The 27,534-nt window shown below is 36.3% G+C and overlaps 1 protein-coding gene across 1 annotated transcript in view; it reads left to right on the top strand.

The window, feature by feature from the left end:
* Window positions 1-27,534, top strand: part of AMN1 (antagonist of mitotic exit network 1 homolog) — a 55,688-nt gene that overhangs the window by 19,102 nt on the left and 9,052 nt on the right. The window contains exons 2-6 of the mRNA XM_042946214.1: window positions 3,491-3,623; window positions 7,158-7,302; window positions 10,039-10,256; window positions 10,581-10,637; window positions 17,735-17,846. Of these exons, the coding sequence (XP_042802148.1) occupies window positions 3,491-3,623; window positions 7,158-7,302; window positions 10,039-10,256; window positions 10,581-10,637; window positions 17,735-17,846 (665 nt within the window). The remainder of the gene's footprint in view (window positions 1-3,490; window positions 3,624-7,157; window positions 7,303-10,038; window positions 10,257-10,580; window positions 10,638-17,734; window positions 17,847-27,534) is intronic.

Below are 27,534 nucleotides of genomic sequence, written 5' to 3'. Positions count from 1 at the left end.
CTGTCAGCACAGAGCCCAACGCAGGGCTCGAACTCAGACTGCGAGATCATGACTTGAGCCAAAGTTGGATGCTCAACCAACTGAGCCACCCAGGCGCCCCAATAAGGGGTTGCAATTTAAAGTCACATTGCATTGCTGCCATATATTCATAAATTGGCTACAATTAAAAAGACTGATAATGCCATGCTGACAAAGATATGGATTCCAGGAACTTTCACCAATTGAAGATAGGAATCAGTACAATCACTTCCGAAGACTGTTTGGCATGAAGCTAAACATATGCATACCCTATGAGCCAGCAATTCCACTTGTAGACATATACTTGATTAAAACAGGCACACGTGCACCAAAAGACCTGTCCAAGAGCATTCATATGAATATAATTTATAATAGTAAATTATAAACCACCCAAATGTTCGCTGACAATAGAAAAGACAAATTGTTCAAACAATGGAATATTATACAGTATTGAAAATGGACTTGAACAAACTCAAAATTAAAATCAACTTGGGACACCTGGGTGGCTCAGTCAGTTGAGCGTCCAACTTCAGCTCGGGTCATGATCTCACAGTCCATGAGTTCGAGCCCCACGTCGGGCTCTGTGCTGACAGCTCAGAGCCTGGAGCCTGTTTGAGATTCTGTGTCTCCCTCTCTCTGCCCCTTCGCCGCTCATGCTCTGTCTCTCTCTGTGTCTCAAAAATGAATAAACTTTAAGAAACAATTTTTTTACATCAACTATAGCTACCTGCAACAATGCAGATGAATCTTGTAAACTTGTTAGCCAAAGAAGCCAAAGAAAAATGGTAGAACAACGTTAAAACTAGACTGAATACAATCTAATGTGAAAAACATTAATGTGGATAGAGAAATTACTTACTGAGGAAAGGAATATTCTACAAGAAGAAATAATGATCATGAATTTGCAACTAACGCCAAAGTCTTATTAAAAGGAATGTTGTCACATACAAAGACAATTGACACATTCAGCCATGGTAGGAAATTTAATATACTACATTTTACAATTATAGAAAACAATATTCTGTTATTTACACACATATACTTTAGTAGTAAAAATATAATAAAATCATGGACAGAAACTGTTTTAAAAGCTGTTTAAAAAAAGAAAAAAAAACTTCATGGTTGTGGTTGCCTCTACCAAGGGCAATAAAGAGAGTAAACCTATGTAGGTGTACAAAGGAGGCTTTAATTTTATCTGAAATGTTTTATGTCTTAAAGATATTTGACACAATATGATAAATAATAAATTTTAAAATTCTAGATTTATGATGCAAGGATTTTATGTCATTCTATTTTAATTTTATGTATTTAAATTTTTTCATTATAAAATAGTAATGTACAAAAAGCAAAAACTAGTAGAAATGAAAGTAACTTCATAGGGGATTAATCACTGGATTCTATTCCTGAAATAGTTATTGTACTATATGCTAACTAACTTGGATGTAAATTACAAAATAAATAAATAAAATAAAATATTCCCCCCCCCAAAAAAAGAAATGAAAGTAACTTGATTTCAAAATACAAGTATTGTATTGTAAACTAAGAATTCTACAAATTTAGTAGAAAAAATAAGAACATAGATGAGTTGGGGTGGCTGGGTGGCTCAGTTGGTTAGGCGTCATGCTCGGCTCAGGTCATGATCTCATGGTTCGCGGGTTTCAGCCCCACATCGGGCTCCGTGCTGACAGCTCAGAGCCTGCATCCTGCTTCAGATTTTGTGTCTACCTCTCTCTCTGCTCCTCCCCCACTCATGCTCTGTTTCTCTCTGTCTTAAAAATAAAAATAAACATTAAAAAAAGAACATAGAAGAATTAATACTATCCATAAACAATCATATATATCCACATAATATATTTGTGTGCATACACATACATACATGGAGAGATATAGTTAGACAAACATGCATAATGGAGAGAACATTACATCTCTTAGAGAACATACATTCTCTAAATGTTTATAGAGCAAATACAAATTCAGTCATATATTTGGCCACAAAAACAACTCTTACAAATTTAAGTCAAAAAATAGTAAAATAGGCAAAGGATATGAATAGACAATTTAGAGAAATAGGCTATCCAGATAGCCAATAGGTTCATGAAAAGATGTCAAGTTTACAGTAAATAGAGAAATGCAAATTAAAGTAATAATGTACCACTTTTCACACATAAGATTTTCCAACATTCAAGAGTAGGTAGACTTTTAAAGCAGTGGTGAGTGAAAAACTAGATAAATCTATGACAAATACCACATATATAAATTAGAAATACAAGCATGTTAAAAGGACACATACATCAAAAGGGTACATACTAGACATTAGATTCCTGGATGATGGAGGATGTGATTGGGAAATGGAGATAATGGAAATGAAAAATTAAGTAAAATAAACCTATTGCCTGAGGGATGTAAAGAAATAGGGTAGATATAATAAATATGAAGTGTTATAGACTTTCTAGAAAACAATCTGACAGCATATGTTAACATGTCCTAGAAGCAGTGGAATATCATATATAGACTGACTAAATAAATCATCCACACTGTGAAATGTTATATAGCCATGAAAGGAGCATTAGAACTATACTTGATGCTTTGAAGAATTTTGTAAGATATTATTGAGTTAAAGAGGGTATAGAAAAGAGTACACAGTGATGCCATTTTAGGAAACAATGATCATCCACCCCCCACAACCCTTTAAATGTGTATGTGTGTATATTTGTGTGTGCGTATGTGTGTGTGTAAAAGCATAGAAAAAAATAAGAAAGAACATACACTAGATATTAGTGGGAGGAAGGAAGGAGAAAGGATCAGAGAGGGAAATTCATGAATGTAAAATTATATATATGTGGGGATATTTGTAGTCAGAAATTTAAGGAAGATTTATATTTATTTGTTTTAAGTATGAGGTTCTCAGTTGGAATTTCAGGCCACATATGAGATATGTTGGTCATATGGGTCTTGGTTATTGCCTGCTCTGATAACCCTACTCTAGGCATATACAACCCTGGTTGTTATCTCCATGATTTGTACTATTTGTGCAGTCTTTATGGTCATAGTTCTTTCATGATTTCATTACACAAATAATTTTTAAGAAAAATCATGAAAAGTTTGCTGCATGAATAGATAAAACTTGTCAATTAACAGGCCCTAGCTCACTGTTTATTTAGGAATATGTAACAGAAATGTTAGTAGTATGTCTTAGGAATTAGAGAAAAACTTAGGACTTAGGAAAAACTTTTTTTGACATTTAGAATGCATTTTAGTAAATGAGGTATGCTGAGAAAAAAAATGTGAGGGAAGAGCCTCTGGTCCACAACTGAGTACACGCTAGGCTTTTAAATCTTACCAAGCTTATGTTGCAAATATTTATATTAAATGTACACCCTATTTATGAAAGGACTAAGTGCTAACAAACAGCATCAAATATTAGGAATCAGTATAGGTACCATGTAATTTACTGTATTGTTTTGTATTTCAGATGCCTTTGGTGCTTCATGAAGAATATTTCCAGATATATCACAGACATTAAGCCTTTGCCTCCAAACATAAAAGACAGACTGATTAAAATAATGAGTACCCAGGGGCAGATAACAGATTCAAATATAAGTGAGGTAAGAGTATGTATATTTGTAAAGCAAGCATATTATATTTTACTATTTAGATATGGTTTCAGATTTTTAGAGCAATGGCATATAGTAGGTTTAGTAATAATGGTTTTTTTTAGGTTTAGTAATAATTTCAAAATATAATAAAACATTGGGGTTCTTTTTTTCTCTGCATATAACCAAATGTTTATGTGTAATAGTTACTTAAAAATCTTCTCCCACCATTCTTTCATCTGCTTCCCTTGTCTTCATTATACCAGCACCCTTGATCTCTACATTTTTTTAAAGTTTTAAGCTTTTTGAACTATTATAGCTCAATAAGTCTGGAAAAAATTTAAATGCAGAGTGAATACACAAATGGCAAAAAAAAAAAAAAAAAAAAAAAAAAAAAAACCACAGTAAGAAATATATGTTCTATTATGCCTCTGGTACACAAACCACATTTACATGTAACATACTGTGTGCAGTACACTTGGATATTTTCTATTTTGTTCTATTATGTCTTATTTCAATTTACAAAAATGTTGATCAGAGTCCACTAAGTTGATTTTATCCACTCATGGCTAACAATCAGCAGTTAAAAGCCACTCCTGTAAACTCATTCTTCCGGATACCTCCCTCCTGCTAACTAATACTCACTCTCCCTCCTTACAGCTAAGCTAAAATTGGCTATTCTATAAGGCAATAAGTATAGTAAAGGCCTCCAACCTGATTTGAAATCCTAGCTTTGCCACTCTCTAACATTGAGCGTCAGTGCCCTTAACTATAAAATGGGTTTGTAGCCATCATCACTGTCTTCAGAGACTCTAGTCTAGACTAGACTAGTCTACTATAGAAACTCTGGTTCTAACTACCAACTGCTGACTTTAGTACACATTCTGCCCAAAGCCCGGAATCAAAAGGGAACAAACTGTGGTGATAGCACTCCAGCATATGACTGTCCCTGTGACCTCTCTTTGTAATTGCACTTACATGTGCCATTAGTGTTTCTTTTAACAGCCTGAGGTACCTGTAGTGCTTTGATTTCTTCATGTTAGCTTGCACTGGAACATAGACATTTTAGTGTTGCAGTCTGCTTGACTCAATGGAGGTAGAATAATATCCCCAGGTTCTTACTGCCAGTGGTTCTGTGGATATATATGGTTTGTGTATGGCTCACAGAAGAAACATTATGAAACTACAGAAAATTGATGCTTTTCCTCATTTCCCCACTATCCCCATTTTGTTCTAACCCTTTAGCTTATATTGGAGTGGCTTAAATGTTCATTTTATGACAATCCTTAATATTCATTTAAACTTCATTTTACCTGAATAGGAAAGGGCTAAGGGGTGAATGAGATAGAGAAAAAACAGAAGTATGCTTTCTTTAGTGCTCTCTCTCAAATCCCTGTCCTATAAAATGGAGTCCTGCTTATGAAATTATTCAAAAAGCCAGATCTAACATCTGTTGCAAAGTTGAATGCATCATTGGATGGCTCTTTTTGAAATATTTCCTAAATCTTTTTATAGTTAGATGGAGGAGGCCTTTCTAAACATGACACCAAAGTTAGAAACCAAGAAGAAAACTATTGATGGATTTGATTACATAATAATATGAAATTTCTTACTGCAAGAAGAAAAAAAAAGAAAGTCAAGTAACAAACTAGGAAAAATATTTGCAATACACATGTAATTCTATAGGTTTGTTATCTTGATAACAAACCAATAAGAAAAATCAAAACAAATACTAAAACAGAAGAATCAGGAAATACTCAAAGGAAAAAATATAAATCACTATCAGTGTATAAAAGTATATTTATCCTCATTAGTAATAAAAGTCACAGTTTGTCTTTCAGTTTGGCATTGCCAGAGACTTAAAAAATAATAATACCCAGTGTTGACAATAGTGTGGGCAACAGTCACTTTTGTCTCCTGTTGGTGGGAGTGTGAATTTATAAAAACCTTTTAGGAGGACAGTCTGGCATTAACTATCAAAAGTCCTAAAAATGTACTTACTGTGGACTCAAAAATTTTAGTCCTAGTATTTTTTCCAGTTTTATTGAGATATGATTGACATATAACATTGTGTAGGTTTACAGCCTACAACATAATGTGATGATTTGATACATTTACATATTGCAAAATGATTACCACAATAGGGTTATTTAGCATCTGCATTTACCATTTACTTCTGACATGAATCCCAAGAAATAATAATCAGGAAAGTACATAGGTATGCTCATCATAATACCATTTATCATAATAGTTGACAGTTACATATAACACATAAGCGAGACACCTTTGTCACAAAATATTCTACCAATTTTAATAAAGAGGGTATTGAGGCACATACACACACACACACACACACACACACACACACACACACAAAAACCAGAATTGGATCACACTCAAAGGGTTCAAACTCAGGCAGTCTGCCTCCAGAGGACATGTTCTTAATCACTATACTATATTGCCTCCTAACTCAACCTAAATGTTCAACTGAAGTGTTTTTCAGTGTAGGATGCATTTAATACATTATGGTGCATTCATAAAATGGAATCATATGTAACCACAATAAGTTGTTTTTGTAAAAAGTGCTCATCTTATATATAATCTGATCCCATTTTTCTTCAAAGTTGTTGTTTTTTTTTTTTTTTAAGTCAAAAAACACCAAAACTAAAATGCTTTTCTCTGGGCATTGGTATGATGGGTAATTTTAGTTATAGTGGATAAAATCATAGCCTTTGGAATTGGAAAGACCTGGTTTTCAATCTTAGCTCTGCTTCTTTTTTGCTGTGTACTTTGTGTTACTATTTAAGCTCTGGATGCCTCAGTTCCCTCCTTTATAATATGGTAATGACGAATCTCTCAAGAGTGTTTGTGTGTTTGAGAAAGAGAGAATACTAAATGGCATCATGTATATAATGTACTTAGTACTCTTCTTATTTTTATAATTTTTCTATATTGTCTAAATCTTTTCAGTAATAATACATTACTTTTACATTCAGAAAAGTAAAGTTAGTTCTACTTTGGAAAAAATAAAGTAAAAAGAACGCCCAAGAAAAGAGCTCAAAACCCTTTGAAATTGATTTGCTATATTTCTTGCTTTCAAGTAAACATTCAGAAATACTGGGTCTGCTTGTACTAGCTCCCAATAAGAATGAAGGAGGTAAATGTTGTAGATAAGTAATATTCATATCCTATAACCATTCAGTGTCTAAGTGATTAAAGACTCATACCTGCTGAGCAGAGGCATGTAGCCAGGATCTCTAATAATAGTCAGGATCTACTGAAAAAAGATAAGCACATGCCACCACCTCGATCCTGCTTCTCAGGTCCCAGCAAAGACTTTGGGGATGCTAAAAGCTGCACCTCCAGTTAGATGTGGGCTTGTATTTTTCCTGCCTTACATATGTGTCTCCACACAGATATGTCTTTGTATTCTTTGCTACATTTTCCATCCACCATTTATCTGATGGGACCACCAAAACACTGAATATGGAATAAACATTTATATTCATAGGAAAAATTAATTTTTAAATCATGTATTTTTTATAGATTTTACATCCTGAAGTCCAAACTCTAGATCTACGGAGCTGTGATATTTCAGATACTGCTCTCCTGCACCTGTGCAACTGCAGAAAGCTGAGGAAATTAAATTTAAGTTCCTCAAAAGAAAACAGAATTTCCATAACTTCAAAAGGTCTGTTTGTTAACACTGAATAAATTGGTAGACTACTATTCCTCATCTAGTATAATTTTGGAACAAAGAACGGGAAGGAGGGGTAGTAAATTTGTCAAAAGTGAGTACAAAGATATCAAAGAAACAGAAACTGTATTTATCAATAAAAATATTCAACCTAAGGGTGCCTGGGTGGCTCAGTCAGTTATATGTCTGACTTCAGCTCGGGTCATGATCTCACGGCTCATGGATTCAAGCCCCATGTTGGACTCTGTGTTGGCAGCTCCGGGCCTGGACCTTGTTTCAGATTCTGTGTCTCCCTTGCTCTCTGCCCCTCCCCCACTCATGTATATATATGTCTGTGTGTGTGTGTGTGTGTATATATATATATATATGTATATATATATATATATATATATATATATATATACATATATATATATACACACTCTCTCTCTCTCTCAAAAATAAATAAACATTAAAAAAAATGTTTAATATTCAAACCAAGCGAAAGAATCCAAATTAGAGTTCCTGCTTATAATCTTTTCTGAAAGTTAAGAATACACTAAGTCACTACTTGCAATTTAAACATATTTTTTTTAATTTTTTTTTTTAACGTTTATTTTATTTTTGAAACAGAGCATGAATGGGGGAGGGGCAGAGAGAGAGGGAGACACAGAATCAGAAGCAGGCTCCAGGCTCTGAGCCATCAGCCCAGAGCCCGACACAGGGCTCGAACTCATGGACCGTGAGATCGTGACCTGAGCTGAAGTCGGACGCTTAACCGACTGAGCCACCCAGGCGCCCCTAAACATATATAAAATAAACATGGATGGACACCTCTGTATTTTAAATATTTTTCCTGGTATAATAGAATAAGAAATGACCAGTTCATACTTTAAGGCTTTCTTGAGGCTTACTTTAAGCCTTAAGGCTTAAGCCTTTAAGCCTTAAGGCTTACTTTAAGGCAAAATTACAACAGAAAGTTAAATCATCATCAGAGTAAGGTTACTAAGCACTCTGCTATCAGTCTGTACAATGCATAGTTTATTTTTTGTTTTTATGTCTTTTGATTAAAAAAATTTTTTTATTGGAGTAGGGTTGACATACAATGTTACAATAGTTTCAGTGGTACAAACTTAGTGATTAGACAAGCCTGTACATTATGCGAAGCTCACCACAAGTGTTGCTTCCCTCTGTCACCATGCAAGACCATTACAATACCATCAACTATATTCCCTACGCTGTACCTTTCATCCCCTACAATGGATAGTTTTTAATAGCCAGTCAGACTGCATTTTTCAGTGTCACTATTGCATGAATTACAGAGTTTTGGCCCTTTTTTTCTATCAATATAGAATTTTAACCTTTCCCTTCAATATAAGAAAGAGAGACTATCAATGGACGAATGGATAAAGAAGATGTGATACACACACACACACACACACACACACACACACACACACACAGTGGTATTACTCAGCAATCAAAAAGAATGAAATCTTGCCATTCACAGCTACGTGGATGGAGCTAGAGGGTATTATGCTAAGCAAAATTAGAGAAAAACAAATATCATGATTTCATTCATATGAGGACTTTAAGACACAGAACAGATGAACATAAGGGAAGGGAAGCAAAAATAATATAAAAACAGGGAGGGGATAAAAGCATAAGAGACTCTTAAATATGGAGAACAAACAGAAGGTTACTAGAGGGGTTGTGGGAGGGGGTAGGGGCATTAAGGAATCTATTCCTGAAATCATTGTTGCACTATATGCTAACTTGGATGTAAATTTTAAAAATAAATTAAATTAAAAAACAAAAAGAGGGACTGATTTGTCTAGCTAGGTTTCTGGAAAGTTTTGTGAGTAGTTGGCTATATTTTGCAGTCATCTTGGTTAGCAAGTTAGGCTACCTATAATATTACAAAGAAGCTTAAGTTTTTTAAATGTTTACACAAATAGTAACTCACTAAAAAGAACTTTCATGCTGGACACTGATAAATAAAATAAAAGTTCTTTTGGGGGGTAAAAAAAAGAAAAAATCAAAGATCTTAAGATACAGAGAACAGTAAAAATGACCTACATATGAATTTCCCATCTTCCCTTTTGTGTATTTTGATCATAAAGCTATCTTTTAACACTGTTGTAATGTGTGTGCATGATTAAAAGGCCCAGGATTCCCAAAGTACTCTCATTTATGTGGCTCATTATCATGTACCAGTCTCCAATGTGCATTTACATCAGTTTAATTGGATTTAAGAGTCAAAGGGGGAAGAGAGAGTGCAGAAACATATGTATGATTCCTAAGGATAACAATGAAAACTATTACCTAAGACATTGGGGCGATTTAACTTTTGATTTCCCTTCAGAGTCCACAAGAAAATTAACTTTATTACTTTAAAACTTTTGTTTTAACAAAAAGATTTATCTACTATTTAATTGCCTAATTTGGTTCTGAATAACTTTTGGCTGTTTCCTAAAGGCAAATCTACTTGTCAACAGTAAAGCCTTGCCATTCATTACAGATATTCTGAATGATATACTACAGACTCTGTAGAGAATTCCTGAAACTTTCCAAAAGAGTTTTAATAATGGCAGCATCACTGGAAAATAAGTGTATCCTCACAGACGCTTTGCAAAAGGCTAACATACAGTTGGATACATCAATACTGGTGACTGCTAAAATGAAAATCAGTCACATTTCTCATATATATGTATATATAGCTCATTGATACATAATTATGTTTCCCCTCAGGAATAAAAGCAGTGGCTTCCTCCTGTTCATACCTGCATGAAGCTTCTTTGAAAAGATGCTGCAATCTCACTGATGAAGGAGTCCTTGCTCTTGCACGTAACTGCCGGCTACTAAAGATCATTGATTTAGGTGGCTGTTTAGGTATTACTGATGTGTCCTTACATGCATTAGGAGAAAACTGCCCATTTTTGCAGTGTGTTGATTTCTCAGCTACGCAGGTAAATGAAATACAGACTTACTATATAGAGACTGTATGTGTTTGCCCAGTGAACTTCCATGACTCATCAGAAGAACATAATTAATTCTTTTGGTTGTTGTTGAATTTGTTGACTACCTCATGCTTCACTGTTTATATAATTGCAATATAATTTGGCACATTTCCCTCAATTATTTTAAGTAAGGGTCAAAAAGATAAGTGTGGCTAAAACACATGTTTGCTAAACGGGAGGCGATAAAACTATACATAAATGATTAATAATATTTAGAAAATTTAATTCCATCTTTCCCATTTGTGTGCTGTGTTGCTTTTTCTCTTTGCTTAGGTGTCAGATGATGGGGTGGTTGCACTTGTTAATGGACCTTGTGCCAAGAAATTAGAGGTAATTTTTGAATATCTATGAAGTTGGTGCTGACTAAATTCTTTATATTATCGTCAGAAATTATTTTTTGAATGTAGCAAACAACCAATGCCTTATAAATTAGGTGTTTCCATGGCATTATTTTGATTGGGTTTGCTTTGGGGTTTTGCCTCCACCTCTTTATTTCCAGAGTGAAGAAAAACAGTAAAGTTAGATAAAGCATGCTTCAAATAAAAACCCATTCTGCTTCTAACAAAAGGTCTCCTTTTCCATAAGTTTTAGTTTCTAACACATTTAAGGATACTCTTATTATGGGTAAAGATTATGAAAGTTTATCAGTGTAAAAATTACATTCTTTAGAATCTTCATTGCCAGGACTACTTAGTCCCGTACTATTCTATTTTCTTAATATACATGAAGGGATTCAGAATATGCCAGTCACATAAAACTTATTTTGAGCTAAAGATGTTTAAAAATCAACAGATGCAGGCGCCTGGGTGGCTTAGTCAGTTAAGCATCCGGCTCTAGATTTCGGTTCAGGTTGTGATCTCATGGTTAGTGAGTTCGAGCCTCACATCAGGCTCTGTGCTCGCGGTGTGGAGCCTGCTTGTGATTCTCTCTCTCTTTCTCTCTCTCTCTCTCTCTCTCTCTCTAACCCTCCCCAGCTTGCTCTCTTCTTTCTCTCAAAGTAAATAAACTTTAAAAAAATCTACAGATGCAAAAAGAGGCTTTGTCTGAAACACACACACACACACACACACACACACACACACACCCCATCTGCCTAAAAACAGAGACTTCCAAAAGCATTCAACTGCCTCGAACCCCTTTCAAGGAAGACTACCCAAAACCAGGAAGATTGCTTCCATCACTGGAGGAATCAAATGAGAAATTAATAAACAAACATTGTCACAAGACTATCATACCTCCTTTACTCTCTAAAGGCCCATTTTGTTTTCCCTAAAAGTCATCTATTTTTCTCTAAGTGTCCTATCTCCCCCTCCCTTTCTCCTGTTAAGATGATATATAAACTCAAAATCATAGCCATTTCTTTGAGCCACTTTCTTTGTGAGCTAGTGTGTGAATAAACTTTGTCTTTTCTCTTGTTAGTCTGTCTTTGTCAGTTTAATTCACAAGCTCCCAAAGATAGAACATAATAGAATAGAGAAAAAGTTTTCCTCCCCAACAGCTGCATTGTACAGCTATTTAAAAAACTCCTAAATTAATGTGCAGCCCTTCCATTCAGTGACTGATGTGGCACCTATAACCTGTTTCTAAATATATTAAGAAGCCTTTTATCCCAGGATTTTGGTTTCTGCCTTTCCCAGTTTATAGTGGGGGTTTTTAAGTCTTATTAATAAGCCACATCAAATGTTTTTTGGAAGTAAACAGGCTGTAAATGAATTATAAATGTTAATACTATCATAATAGAATAGCAGTGCCATGCTTTTGCCCAAATATTTCTCCTTGAGTTATTGCCCTGAGATAATTTTTTTGTTTTTATATCTGCATGCTGCTTGTATGTATGTGTGTTTGCATGTGTATGTGTATATATACATACATATAGCATATATATTTTTACAAATCCTTTGATTAGCAAATTACCATATTTTCTTATACCAAGTTCCAAATTCCAAATTGCATCCTAACTGTAGGGGTAATAAACTCTGCCATAACGTTTACTGTTTGAAATACTAACATTTGTTGAGCACTTACTATATATTACATACTGTTGCCTTATATTCATTAGGTTATCTAATTCTTATAACAACATTATCCTATAATCATCATAATTTTTTTTAAGTTTAGAGAGAGAGAGCATGAGCAGGGGAGGGGATAGAGGGGGGCGGGGAGGGAGAGAGAAAGGGAGAGAGAGAGAATCTCAGTCAGGCTCTATACTCAGCACAGAGCCTAATGCAGGGCTTGATCCCATGACCCGGGGATCATGACCTGAGCCACAATCAAGAGTCAACACTCAACCAACTGAGCTACCCAGGAGCCCCCATCATCATTTTTAATAAAGTTCCCAAACAGTTAACACAGTTTACCATTCCCAAATAAAACTACCAGGAAATTAGATGTTATGCAGTGATAGGAAACATACCGGCATATTTACTTCAGTGTTACAAAACTAGGAGCACCAACCTAAGCAGACTTAGGAAGAGATTCAGGAACCAATAAGTGTTGGCAATTATACTGCCATATCATTCAATTTTTCATATTTTCAATCTTACAAATCTTATTTCTTTAAGTGCCAAAATATTTCAATGGAAATATTTCTAAACTTCATTAGAAGTTGGGTCACCTGGGTGGCTCAGTCAGTTAAGCCTCTGACTGCAGCTCAGGTCATAATCTCACCGTTCAAGCCTCACATTGGGCTCTGTGCTGACAACTCAGAGCCTCGAACCCACTTCAGATTCTGTGTCTCCCTCTCTCTGCCTCACCCCGACTCACACTCTGTCTCTCTCTATCTCTTAAGAATGAATAAACATTAAAAAAAATTTTTTAAAGAAGGGGCACCTGGGTGGCTTAGTCGGTTAAGCATCCAACTTTGGCTCAGGTCATGATCTTGCAGTTCATGAGTTCGAGCTCTGAGTCGGGCTCTGTGCTGACAGCTCAGAGCCTGGAGCCTGCTTCAGATTCTGTGTCTCCCTCTCTCTCTGTTCCTCCCCTGCTCATGCTCTGTCTCTCTGTCTCTCTGTCTCTCTCTCTCTCAAAAATAAACATTGAAGAACTTAAGTCCTTCCTTAAAGTAAATATACTTTGACTTTTGTCTGATAGCATCTAGTATTTATGTGACCACAATTTCTGGCTCATTGAAACACAAACTTTTTCATCTTTTTTACTGATTTTTCTCTTGTGGGCAATATGTATTCCTACCTTTTATCACATGCTCTGTTTTAATCTCTTGCTTTTTATATGTTCTCTTCCTGGAAATTATATTATCAATGTTACTGAATTGTTTATAACTTGAAAATAAATTTGGGGATGCCTGGGTGGCTCAGTCAGTTGGGCATCCATCCTGCCCTTGATTTCAGCTCAGGTCATGATCTCATGGTTTGTGGGATTGAGCCCAGCATTGGGCTGTGGGCTGATAGCATGGCTCCTTCTTGGGATTCTCTTTCTCCCTCTCTCTCTCTGCCTCTCCCCTGCTCATGCTCTCTCTCTCTCTCGCTCTTAAAATAAATAAATAAGCTTTAAAAAAGAAATAAAGACAAGAAATTTGATTAAAAATCTAAGGACTTCAGGTACCTGGCTGGCTCAGTCAGTAGAGTATGCAACTCTTGATCTTAGTGTTATGAGTTCAAGCCCCACATTGGGAATAGAGCTTACTTGAAAGAAAGAAAGAAAGAAAGAAAGAAAGAAAGAAAGAAAGAAAGAAAAAAGTCTAACAACCTTTCCTAAAGACTGAGAAACAGTTATACAAACTTATGTTACAACATTTATTGAATGTCATGATTGTTTTTGAAATTTCCGTTGATTTAAGTTCCCAGTGGCAGAGACCATTTTGTTCATCATTTTATCATCATTTTATCCCTATGTATTACTGCAGTTCCAGGCACATGATAGTACCTCAATAAATGTTATCATATTGACTTTATATTACAGTCATTTTGTAAGTTTCTACAGTCTTCATTGTTAAAAGTTTTTTTCCTGTAAAATTTCATTTATTCAACAATTATTTATTAAGCACTTGCTATGTTCTAGGCATTGGTATATCAGAGAACAAAATCTGTTCATACAATGTATCATTCCTTAGTTTAATCATTTTTTTCTGTTATTGGTAATCCAGATTATTTCCAGTTTTTAACTGTTAGAAATAGTCATATGTTGGGGCTTACAAATTTTTTCTTCCATTGCTGTAACAAACTCCAAAAAATGGAATCAGTGGGTCAATAGGTATAGATATTTTAATGCTCCTAAATTCATATTGTAAGATTGTTTCCTATAAAGGTTATGTTGTGAATTCACAATTTTGCCAAGACCCCAGTTTGCAACATTGAATCTTTTTTTTTAAATGCCTTAATATATTTTAAATGGTACCTGGGTGGAGCGCTGTTCCTTCCATCTGTTCTCAAATTGTATTTCTTTGTCCGTATCCTTTGCCAATTTATATCATAGGCTACCTTTGCCAGTTTATAACAGAAAATGTTTTTTTTCCTCAATTTTATGAGTTTTCGGTATACGCAGGTTTCCTTTACTTACAAGATATGATTGATTATAATATGCACACCAACTTAATATCAACTTTTTGGAAGGAAAAAATATTAATGCCGTAAATAAATGTGTCAACCATTATATAACCTTACTTCCAAAATTCTTTTTTTTAAGTTTGTTTGTTTGTTTGTTTAGAAAGAGAGACAGCATGAATGAGGGAGGGCAGAGAGAGACAGAGGGAGAGAGAGAATCCCAAGCAGGCTCTGCACTGTCAGCGCAGAGCCCAATGAGGGGCTCAGACTCACAAACTGTGAGATCATGACCTGAGCGGAAATCCAGAGTCAGGCAGTCATCCGACTGAGCCACCAGGGTGCCCCCTTACTTCCAAAATTCTTAAAATATTTTTTGCTGTGGTCAAATATACACAATGCAAACTTTACCACTTTAACCATTTTTAGTGTACAATTCAGTGGAATTAAGCACATTCACATTATTGTGCTGCCAACACCACTATCCATTCCCAGATATTTTTCCTCATCCTACAGTGAAACTCGTTACCCATTAAAACAGTAATTCCCCATTACCCCTTACGCCCAGCCTCTAACTATCTCTATTCTACTTTCTGTCTCGATGAATTGCCTATTCCAGATAACTCATATATAAGTGGATCATACAATATGTGTCCTTTTGTGTCTGACTTATTTCATTTAGCACAATGTTTGCAAGGTTTATCTCTGTTGTTGCACATATCAGAATTTCGTTCCTTTTAAGACTGAATAATATTTCATTGTAGATATATGGTATATTCATATATATATGCAGAAACATGTGCATGCTTATATATGAATATATTTATATATGTATGCTTATGGGTGTGTATATATAAGTACATAAACATTTTGTTTATCCATTCACCTATCAATATTTGTTTCTACCTTTTCACTATTATGAATACTGCTGCTATGAGCATAGGTATACAAAAATATGTTCGAGTCTTTGCTTTCAATTCTTTGGGCATTTACCTAGAAGTGAAATAGCTGGATTATATGGTAATGCTATGTTTAATTTTTTTAACGAACTGTCATACTATTTTCATAGTGGCTGTACTATTTTATATTCCCACCACCAATGCAGAAGGATTCCAAATTAAAACATCAAACAAGGGGTATATAATATTTCAAACATATGAAAAAGTATAGAAAGTAATATAACATAAACCTGTGGACCAAACACTTGAATTTTAACATTTTTTTTTAATTTATTTATTTATTTTGGAAGAGAGAGCATGAGCAGGGGAGGGGCAGAGAGAGAGGGAGAGAAGAATCCCAAGCAGGCTTCATGCTGTCAGCACAGAGCCCGACGTGGGGATCGATCCCATGAACCATGAGATCATGACCTGGGCTAAAATCAAGAGCTGGATGCTTAACCGACTGAGCCACCCAGGCACTCCTTGAATTTTAACATTTTCTGCACTTACTTCAGTTCCTTGTTAAAAATTATACGTTACCTGTAAAGTTCCCATGACATTCATTCTCCCTTTCTTCCTGCAGAAGTAACCACTATTCTAAAGATGCCTGTGTATTTATCCTTGTGTGTTTGCATACTTTATCTATATATGGATAGAAACATATAGATATAGATCTATAAACAAGATAGAGTATTGTCTTATGTTATAAATTTTCAAATGATAGCTTCATAATATATGTGTTCTATTACAATTTGCTTTTTTATTCAAAATTGTTTAATTTTTCAAGCTTTATAATTTGCATACAATAAAATTTACCCATTTTAAGTGTAATGAAGTTTGATGAATTTTGGTAATTGTTATACAGCCTTGTAACCACCACAATTATATATAAAACATTCCATCATCCTAAAAGTTTTCTCCCATCCCTTTGTAATCGTTCCCTGCCATGCCTCCATCCCCAGGCAACCAGTGATTTACTTTGTCATTATAGTTTTGCCTTTCAAGAATTTTATATAAATGGAGTCATGAAATACTGTTCTTTGTTTTTTACCTTTTTATTTTACTTCTTTCACTTAGCATAATGTTTTTGAGATTCATCCGTGTTGTTGCATGTATTACTATTTCATTCCTTTTATTTATTCATTTTGCTGAGTAGTATTCCATAGTGTGGATATGACACAGTTTGTTCGGATATTCACCATTTGAGGGATATTTGGGTTGTTCTAATTTTGGACTGTTATGAATACTGCTATGAAGATTTGCATACAAATCTTTGTGTAGACATACATTTTCATTTTTCTTGGGTAAACACCTAGGAATGGAATTGCTAGATATAGAAAGTACACATTTGGCTTTAAAAAACACAACCATACAGGTTTCCAAAGTTTCTGAACTAACATTCTGTTTGAGATTTATGCCTATTAATACAAGGAGATATTTTTTATTTTAACTCTTTTTTCTGCTCCATTAATAAACCACCATTTGTTTATTCATTACTCACTTCTTTACTATTACAAATAATATTAAAATGAGCACATTTATAAGTTATTTCCTTGGGCACATATACAAGAGTAACTCTATGTATAATGGACACTTGCAGTTAGTACTGCTGGGTTCTGGGGTATACTTGTCTTCAGCCTTAACAGATTTTGCCATATTGATTTATAAAATGGTCGGGCACTTAACTTTTAAGTCGTCTATACTTTCCAAATTACTCCATACTTACATTAGTCCTTTCTATAGGATTTTTCTTGCAAGTAGATATTCCGTTCTTTTTGTTTGTTTGCTGTTTAAGTTTTATTTATTTGAGTAATCTCTACACCCAACATGGGGCTCAAACTCATGACCAAGAGATCAAGATGTGCATGCTCCTCCAACTGAGCCAGCCAGGCGCCCCTGGTTCTTTTTGTATCAGAGTATTTCCCACGCTTTTTCATACTGTCATCATAAATTTGTTTTTTCTTTTAACTGTCCTTTCTTTATTTTTAAATAGGAGATTCATATGGGACATTGTGTGAATCTGACTGATGAAGCTGTAGAAGCTGTCCTCACTTGCTGTCCTCAGATACGTATATTACTCTTCCATGGATGCCCCCTAATAACAGGTTAGTATGATAGACTGCTTGGGTTCAAATCCTGGCTTCATCTTTTAATAACTGTGACCTTGAATAAATTACTCAACTCATTCCATTATTCAGTTTCCTCATCTGTAAATGGACATGATAGTAGTAAACTTGATCGTGAAAATTATCTGACAGCACTTTATATGGTGGCTAGCACATAGTAAAGGCTCAATAAATGTTAGTCACGATGCTGGTGGTGCTGGTAATGCTAAGTGTCCAATAAATGTTAACTATGGGGGCGCCTGGGTGGCTCAGTCAGTTGAGCATCTGACTTCAGCTCAGGTCATGATCTCGCAGTGCATGGGATCGAGCCCCACATTGGGCTTTGTGCTGACCATGCTTTAGATTCTCTATCCCCCTCTCTGTCTGTCCCTCTACTGCTCACACTCTCTTTCTAAAATAAATAAACATTTTTAAAAATTAAAAAAATGTTAACTATGATGAGGATGATAATGGTGGTACTAGTGTTGACATTAAACATGATGTTTTATGTAGACACAAAAAATTCAAGCTTGTAATATTACGTCTATTAAATATGCTAAATGACCTGTTGACTATAATCTCATCAAACTATAGCCAATGAGATTCAGAGCAATTTGGACTCAGGCTAATGTGATAGATACTTCGCTGAAGGAGAACAAAGTAGTCACAGTCCATTTGGCCTGTGGCTGGAAGCCATGACACTGGAAATAAAAGGTACAGCATAGGGAATATAGCCAATGATGTTGTATGATGACAGATGGTAGCTGCACTTGTGGTGAGCAGAGCAGAGCATAACGTATTCAGAACAATTTGGATTCTTAGGCTAATGTGATACATCACTGAAGGAGAACAAAGTAGTCACAGCCCATTTGGCCTGTATAAGAGCCATGATACTGGAAATAAAAGGTATAGCACAGGGAATATAACCAATGATATTGTTGTGTGGTGACAGATGGTAGCCACATTTGTGGTGAGGATAGTATAACATGCAGAGATGTTGAATCACTATGTTGTACACCTGAAACTAATGTCACATTGTGTGTCAACTCCATTCAAATAAAAAAGAGATTTTTTAAGAAAAAAGAAATGACTACTAAAGATAGTAAAATATAAAGATTTTACCTTTAAGAATATTTTATTGTTTATAAAATATAATCACAATAATAGTAATATATAAGAACATAAATTTTTAAATGGCAAAATGTCATTTTGGTATCACAATTTATATAAAGTAATGAATAAAATATTTTGTTATTGTGAAAAAAAAAAAAGAGCCATGATAATATACATGACCATGTCTTGAAACCTTAGCACCTCAGCCATTTTGCATCACCTCTGCAATGGCCCACATACTACAATATAACCTGGACTTCACTTGTAAGTCAGCATTGATGCCCAGTCCTTCCACGTCATTTCTCTAGTTACAGTCTAAACAGTTATTCTCTGGGTTGAGTTATGATCCTAGAAATCCTTTTAGAAACTTCTGTTCTTATGTTTGGACTGTCAATGTAAACCTAGCCGACAACAGGTTGTATGTGGTATCAGTGACATCTATAATGAAGACTAAGTCTTTTTTTGGCCAAGACATTTGTCAAAAAACTAAGGCCAAAAAGGACATCGGGAAGTGTTAACAGGGGCACCTGGGTGACTGAATTGGTTGAGCATCTGACTCAGTTTCAGCTCAGGTCATGATCCCAGGGTTGTGGGATCTAGTCCCACATCAGGTTCTGTGCTGACAGCATGGAGCCTGCTTGGGATTCTCTCTGCCTCTGCCCTACTTCCCTGCTGACACTTGCTCTCTCTCTCTCTCTCTCTCTCCCAAATTAAAAAAAAGAAAGAAAGAAAGTGTTAACAGTGCTTACCTCCAGGGAAAGTTGTGGAGGGACAAGAGCAAGAAAAAGCCTAGGGGCGCCTGGGTGGCTTGGTCGGTTAAGCATCCGACTTCGGCTCAGGTCATGATCTCACGGTCCGTGAGTTCGAGCCCCGCGTCGGGCTCTGGGCTGATGGCTCGGAGCCTGGAGCCTGTTTCAGATTCTGTCTCTCCCTCTCTCTCTGCCCCTCCCCTGTTCATGCTCTGTCTCTCTCTGTCTCAAAAATAAATAAACGTTAAAAAAAAAGAAAAAGAAAAAGCCTATACTATATACCCTTTGTACCTTTTGAATTTTGTATCATGTGGATGGTTATATCTATTAAAATTAGTAATAATAATTTTTAAAAAATCACTTAGAACAAGAAAAACTCATGGGACTGAGTGCAGGGGATTGGTACCTGCGTACATTATCCTGGGGGTTGTGAGAAGGCAAACAGAGGTTCTCTGGTTATCAAATAAGGCAAAAAAATGTATTCTAACAAGTAGGCTCTTATTTTAAGGTAGAGAAGACCACAGAATATGGAATGTAATAACAGCAATCTTTGATAATCTTTCCAGAATAACAATCTAAGTGTGTAAATCTACCCCCTGAGCTATGTGTGCATTTGATCAATAGATTGAATAAGCAAGGGGTATTCAAAAATCTGCTCAAAAGAGCAGATTTTCCCTACTGCCAGATGAAATCCCAGGTGCCATTGACTTTTCTTATTCTCAGAGAGTTAAAATGCCTTGTCATTTCTTATCACTGAAACCTCTCATTTCGGTAACTAAAACGTCTTCAATCCATGCAGTACTCCAAACAAGTTCAAGTGAAAGCTTTTGCTCCTCTGGTCAACTCAGATTTGGCCTGCAGTGGATAAGCAGACATTGTTAGTTCCTCTCTTTTACCAGCCCTCAGTTTTCTTCCTACCCCCAGCTTGCCCACTGCAGTTTCTGATCCCACCAATGTTAGTACAGGGTGGGCCTGGGATAAGCAGGAACAGAGGGAAGGGAAAGAAAAGGCTTACTTATCAGTGCTACTGTGATTGAATATCAGCACTCCAGGCCTGTGGTGAGCTGATCTGTCCTCTGTCAACAGTGGGGCACTTTTGAGGTTCTGCAGGGCCCACTTCCTACTACCCACCCCCATCACTGCATATATCTTCTATCTGCAGTTCTCTTGATTCAAGCCATGGTGCCTCTTCTGGCTAGTAGCTACTGTTTTCTTTCTCTATCCCCAGGAATCCAGCATATACCTTCAGTCTTTCTCTGTTTCAGGTTTCCTAACTTATCTCAGTTGCTTTCATGAGCAGAATGCAAGGCAAACCCATGGCAGCCCACCTCTGTCCACAGGAAACACATACTTTCAGCAATGAGAGTGTGGGTACTTCCCAACCCAGTCTTCTCTTTAGCTGTATAGACTCTCACCATAGCTTTTTGTCCTTTATTTTTCTCAGATGTGGGTCTGATATTGGTGTTCTGTGTCCCCCAAGCTCCAAGGGACATATCAGACTCACCAACTGATCTCCTTAGAATTTCCTCTCACTAGGCTTGAAGGGAAAAGCAAGCACCTCCAGGCTTCTTTCTAGAACTCCAGTCACCGCTGTCTTCAAAGAAATCCTTTCTTCAATTTCCTACTCTCCATCCCTTCTAACTTTAACACTTTCGTATCTTGGAATGGATGAAGTGCCATGGATTCCAAAATCAGATTTTAGCCAAGCATTTTCAAGTCATGTATACGTGGTCTGGAATCTCACCAGAATCAGAGAGTAGCTGGTAACTCTAGTCCTGGAACATTAGCTGAAATAGTTCTATTTTAATGTTCTGTTATATTTGTCTCAGGATAACTTGGCTAGACAACATGTCATAAAATCAACTGTTGCTCATTTTACCCTCATTATCTTTCTGGTTACCCTGTGGATGCTCTTCTTTGATATTACCCCAAAACTCAGTAACTGGTAGTTTCTTAAAGGTTAATTGCAGTGTAGGAAATGAAAACATATTAATGAAATTTTTATATACTTACATTACAATCCATTGGTCTGTCTTGCATTTGATTAGATCTTTGGATCTTTTACCCATACATGATTTTGTAATGTCATGCATTGGCAGTTTAGACAATATTGGTTCTGTTAGTAATACAGATCTTCCAATGTTGACACATTTCATCAGACAAAAAAAGTCACATTTGTTAATATCACCATTGGGTGGTTGTCAAGATCATAGTGGCAGCTACAAATTTTCCAAAATTCACTTGGATGCTAAAATTTTTCATTGCCAACAAATTCTGTCACTTGTTTTCTTTGAAGTGACAGGTTCATTTTGCTCTTTTTCAAGAAATCGTCTGAGAAGCGCCCAAGTCTGAATAACCTTAGGCTAACAGTCATTCTTTCAAATAAAAATGGTGCGCCATGAATAAAATGACTAGTTTAGTTCACAACCCTAAAAAGGTCTGACTGGAGGATCTGCAGACCACACTTTGAGAACCATTGCTTTACAGTAAAAAAAACAGTTATCAGTTAACTTCAGCATTTGGAGCAGGAACAAATATCCCTTTCAAATCACTTCTTATATTTTCATGTGACTACTGGAAGTGAAAGTAGACATTAAAATGACAGAAGTTCAAAATACTTGGGATAAAATAACTATAGTTTGACCTGGAAGATTATCTAGGCCAGCATTTACCAACTATGTTACTGTTATGTAAATGAACCAAAGATGACTTCTATGTTGTTTACTTCTTCACATCAAATTGGGACTGTTAGTTCAAAAGCTCACCAGCACTGAATCTTTGTTTATCTAATGGTTTTAAATACAGGCTAAGAAAGCAGATCTTGGGGGGGCCTGGGTAGCTCAGTTGGTTGAGTGTCTGACTCTTGATTTCAGCTCAGGTCATGATCCCAGGGTCATAGGATCAAGCCCCTCATTGGGCTACACGCTGAATGAGGAGACTGCTTGGGATTCTTTCTCTCCCTCTGTCCTTCTCCCCAACTCACACACTCTCTCTAAAATAAAAAAAAATAAAGGGGTACATGGGTGGTGCAGTCAGTTAAGCATCTGACTTTTTTTTTTATTGTTTTAACATTTATTTATTTTTGAGAGAGATACAGAATGTGAGCAAGGGAGGGGCAGAGAGAGAGGGAGACACAGAATCTGAAGCAGGCTCCTGACTCTGAGCTGTCAGCACAGAGCCCAACGCAGGACTCAAATTCAGGCATTGTGAGATTGTGACCTGAGCCGAAGTTGGATGCCTAACTGACTGAGCCACACAGGCGCCCCAAGTGTGCCTCTTGATCTCAGCTCAGGTCATGATTTCACAGTTCGTGAGTTTAAGCCCCACATCAGATTCTGTGCTGATGGTGTAGAGCCTGCGTAGGATTCTGTCTCTCCTTCTCTCTTCCCCTTCCCCTGCTTGTGCTACCTAATCTTTCTCAAAATAAATAAATAAACTTAAATTTTAAAACAATTAAAAAATTAATAAATAAAATAAAATAAATTTTTAAAAGAAGAAGCAGATTTTTAGCCATCCAGAGCTTGCCTGCTTTGCATACCCTGAAAAACTTCATTCAACATCTACCACCATAGATAAGATGAAACCTAGGGGTGTGAAAGACCCCCTTGCCTTTTGGAGCTCTCTGACCCAGAGACTCCTTACCTTGATGCTGAGCAACATCATGAGACCTAAACCTCCTCTCCTGTCCTCTGAGAGTTGCCTTACCCTCCTTCCCTTCTCAGTAGTGCCCCCCCACCACCACACACACACACACACACACTGTTGTCTTTGGAAGGTCTCATGTTGTGAGGGACTTCTGCGAACAAATCTGTCAAAGCACTGCCCAAATAAAGCTCGTTGTGTCCTACTGCCACCGTGTGGTCATATCTTTTTCCTTGCTCTGCCCTGAAATCCCTTAAACTTACTACAGTGACCTGGTATAGTATGGTGTTCTAGAAAATACCATAAGTATAGTGTTGGGCTCAGGGCAGGCCACCCAAAAATATGCCCTGGAGTGTATTTATTATTTTGAATTAAAGTTACTTAAGAGGGGCACCTGGATGGCTCAGTCAGTTAAGTATTCAACTTCAGCTCAGGTCATGGTCTCACAGTTCATGACTTTGAGCCCTGCATCCGGCTCTCTGCTATCAGCACAGAGCCCACTTCACATCCTCTGATTCCCTGTCTCTCTGCCCCTCTACCCCTTGAGCTCTCTCTTTTTTTCTCTCTCTCTCTCAAAAATAAATAAAAGTTTTAAAAAATAAAAATAAAAAGTAAAGTTACTTAAGAAACAGCCCGTGCAAGAACACTCTGACCGTCTTTTGTCTCTAGAAAGCAGGAAACAAATCTCCCATGTGAAAGGTACCCTCCCTGTACCAGGAGATAGAAAGACATCCTTATCATCAGAGATGCGGAATTCAGGACCTAAGAAGCCTATGTAAACAAACCTTGTTTTTTTACTTATTTACTACCCCAGCCCAAATTCTGTTTAGAATTCCTTACTAATTCAAGCTCCCAAACAAAAGTTTTCTTTTTCCTGTCAGTTCCCCACAAATTTATTGTTTCTCTGTCAAAAAAGTATAAAAGCTGCCTGTCTTGGTCACTTGTTAGGTCCCATATCTATGAGACCTCCATACATGGAAATTAAATTTGATTTTCTCCTGTTAATCTATCTCATGTCAATTTAATTCATAGATCAGCCAGAAAAATCTTGAAGGGTAGAGGGAAATTTTTATTCTCCAACAATAGCATAGAACTAAAAGTGTTTATATGTCCAAAAAGTTTGAGAAATACAGTATGCCACTATAATGAATTTTAATTTATCAAAGACTCTGAGAAACAATATAGCTAAGAATCTTATTTAACTTTCTTTATCCAGGCATTTCCCAAGATTTTTTTAGCACAGAACATTTTTGTGGACCTCAGCTTTCCCTTGCATATAATTGTCAGACATAAAATTGGGAGATCTGATAATAATGCAAAAGATTTCATATACCATGGTTTTATTAATAAAGGTTTATAAAGAGAAGAAGCGAAGTTTTTCAGCTACCCAGATCATCTCTACTCTTCCCCCTTTCCTGTCAGCACTACAACCATTGTATATTTTTGCTGCTGTCATTGAATGAGAATAAACTGAGGTAATATTCACTTTATATTTAATTTTTATTTATTTTTTCTCCAAAGAATTTCTTGGCCTGGTAAATGAAAGTTTTTTGTCTTTCATGTGACACATTATATAACATTTTTTCTTCATGTTCATATATCTATGTGGTTGCTTATATATGAATATATAAGATAATATGATTTATTTTCCATAAAAACACATATGCACATGTATGTTCAATTATAATGTTAACCTCAAACTAAGCAGACCCCAAAATTGGCAGTGTCTGCTGTAGTTTCTCGTCAAATTCCCTCAATTAATAGGTTTATCTTCTCTACTACAATTCTTAGTATATTTAAATTTTCTTAATCTTACGGTCAGACTATAAACAGAACTCCACATTATAAATTGGGTCTTGAAACTTAGAAACACGCTGATTTTATCACTGCAGAAGAGAAAAGAAAAAAACTATGCTGTTATTTAAAATATCGTAAATTATGATTGTTAGAAAGCCACAGGCCAAAGGTAGAGTCACTTGCCCCAGTACAGCAAACTAAGACTTAACTGAAGTTTCAACTTGTCCAAGAGTGAAATTTTAAGCCGATCAATGTGAGTTTTCTGGTCAGCACCACTGAGGTAATCTGTCATATGGGCCCTCTTCATCCCCCAAAGAAGGATGAGATAATCCACCTAATAATACCCCTTCCTTGCCTTTCCTCCTATGAGAAGGTGAACTTGCCTGAACCAATCCTTTCTTTTCTTTTGTAATAAGTTCTTGCCTTACTCTCCTTCCTATAAAAATCTTCCATTTTGTACAACTCCTTAGAACTCCCCTCTACTTGCTAGATGAGATGCAGCCTGATTAATGAACCGATTAATAAAGCCAATAATTTACTCAGTTGAATTTTGTTCTTTCACATAATATATATATATATATATTTTTTTTTTTTTTTAACGTTTATTTATTTTTGAGACAGAGAGAGACAGAGCATGAACGGGGAGGGTCAGAGAGAGGGAGACACAGAATCTGAAACCGGCTCCAGGCTCTGAGCTGTCAGCACAGAGCCCGACGCGGGGCTCGAACTCATGGACCGCGAGATCATGACCTGAGCCGAAGTCGGCCGCTTAACCAACTGAGCCACCCAGGCGCCCCCACATATTTTTTATACATGTTATGGAGGCAGGAAAATAATTTTACAACTTATTAAACCATTTTTAATTCAATTATGTCTGCAATGATTATCAGTAAGTTCAACTCATACACCTTTACTAATCTACAACAGACATGCAATTCAGTTTCACAGTATTTGCAGGCATGGAGGTTTAGATTTTAGAAGGGCAATAAAGCAATGAGACGGCACTAGATTAATTTATGTATTACACTGAAAGACAGGAAAATCCAACAGGAAATCTGCCACTTTTTATTGAACTGACCCAAATTTTAGTCACATGTGAGAATATGTTTCATCCTGATTACTATGCAAGGAAGTTCTTTACTTCAATTCCTGGATCATAAATATGTCACGATTTACCACATAGAGCCCAAAACAAAAGTATTTTAAGGGGCACCTGTGTGGATCAGTCGGTTAAGCAACCAACTCTTGGTTTCAGCTCAGGTCATTATCTCCTAATTCATGAGTTCCAGCCTCTCATCAGACTCTGCTGACAGCATGGAGCCTGCTTGGGATTCTCTGTCTCCCTCTCTTTCGGCCCCTCCCCAGCTCATACTCGCTTGCCCTCTCTCTCTCTCAATCTCTCTAAAAATAAATAAACTTAAAAAAAATATATTTTAAGACCCAAGTGTTTTGCTTCAGAGTTTCCTTTAATTAAAGTTGATTCCTTGCTTAAAGGACAACTCTTTTTTTATTTTGTATTTTACTTTTTCTAAACCCTATATAATTGTTTCCTTCTCCTTATTTATTCATCCATTACCAATCCCACATGATAGAACTTTTTTTTTAATGTTTTTAAAATGTTTTTATTATTTATTTTGAAAGAGAGAGAGAGTGTGTGTGTGTGTGTGTGCAGGGGAGGGGCAGAGAGAGGGAGACACAGAATCCAAAGCAGGCTCCAGGCTGTCAGCACAGAGCCTGACAGGGGGTTTGAACTCCCTGAGATCACCTGAGCCTGAGTTCACCTGAGCTGAAGTCTGATGCTTAAGGGCTTAACTGACTGAGCCACCCGGGGCGATCCCCACCCGCCCCACGCATGACAGAACTTCTTGCTGCCAGACACAAATGAAGCGTTAGAACCTTGAAGCATTAGAACTATTGTTTGTAAAAATCTGCCAGCCTCACCTTTTTCACTGTGTATTCTACAAAAATATCTAAATTACATCTTCCTTGATCATTTGAAAACATTCATTAATTTATATTTCCCACAGTTTCTTCTTTTTCTTGGTGCTTTAAAAGCCCCTGCCATGCATCTCTTTCAAAAAGTGGCCTCCATCTATGTTAGTCATAGATTTTGAGATGGTAGAAGCTTCCTTAGACTTCATCTATACAACACCCTTGTTTTAAGGATAAGGGAACAGAGAATGAATTTAAGTGGAAACACTTGATAGTAGAACTGGGAGTAAAAACCTAGGTCACCTGATTCAGTCTCTAATTCTTTCCCCAACAGAGCAATTTCCTGAGCCGACAGTGTCAAGAGGCTTAACTGTTACTAGAAAGGGGAGGGAAATAGGAGAGTGACATCAAGCAACAGCAGTGGGATTGGTTTGATGACGTTTTGAGTCTTTTTC

The sequence above is a fragment of the Panthera leo genome, chromosome B4, assembly GCF_018350215.1.
Source record: "Panthera leo isolate Ple1 chromosome B4, P.leo_Ple1_pat1.1, whole genome shotgun sequence".
Classification (NCBI taxonomy): domain Eukaryota; kingdom Metazoa; phylum Chordata; class Mammalia; order Carnivora; family Felidae; genus Panthera; species Panthera leo.
This window is presented reverse-complemented; position numbering and strand designations above follow the sequence as displayed.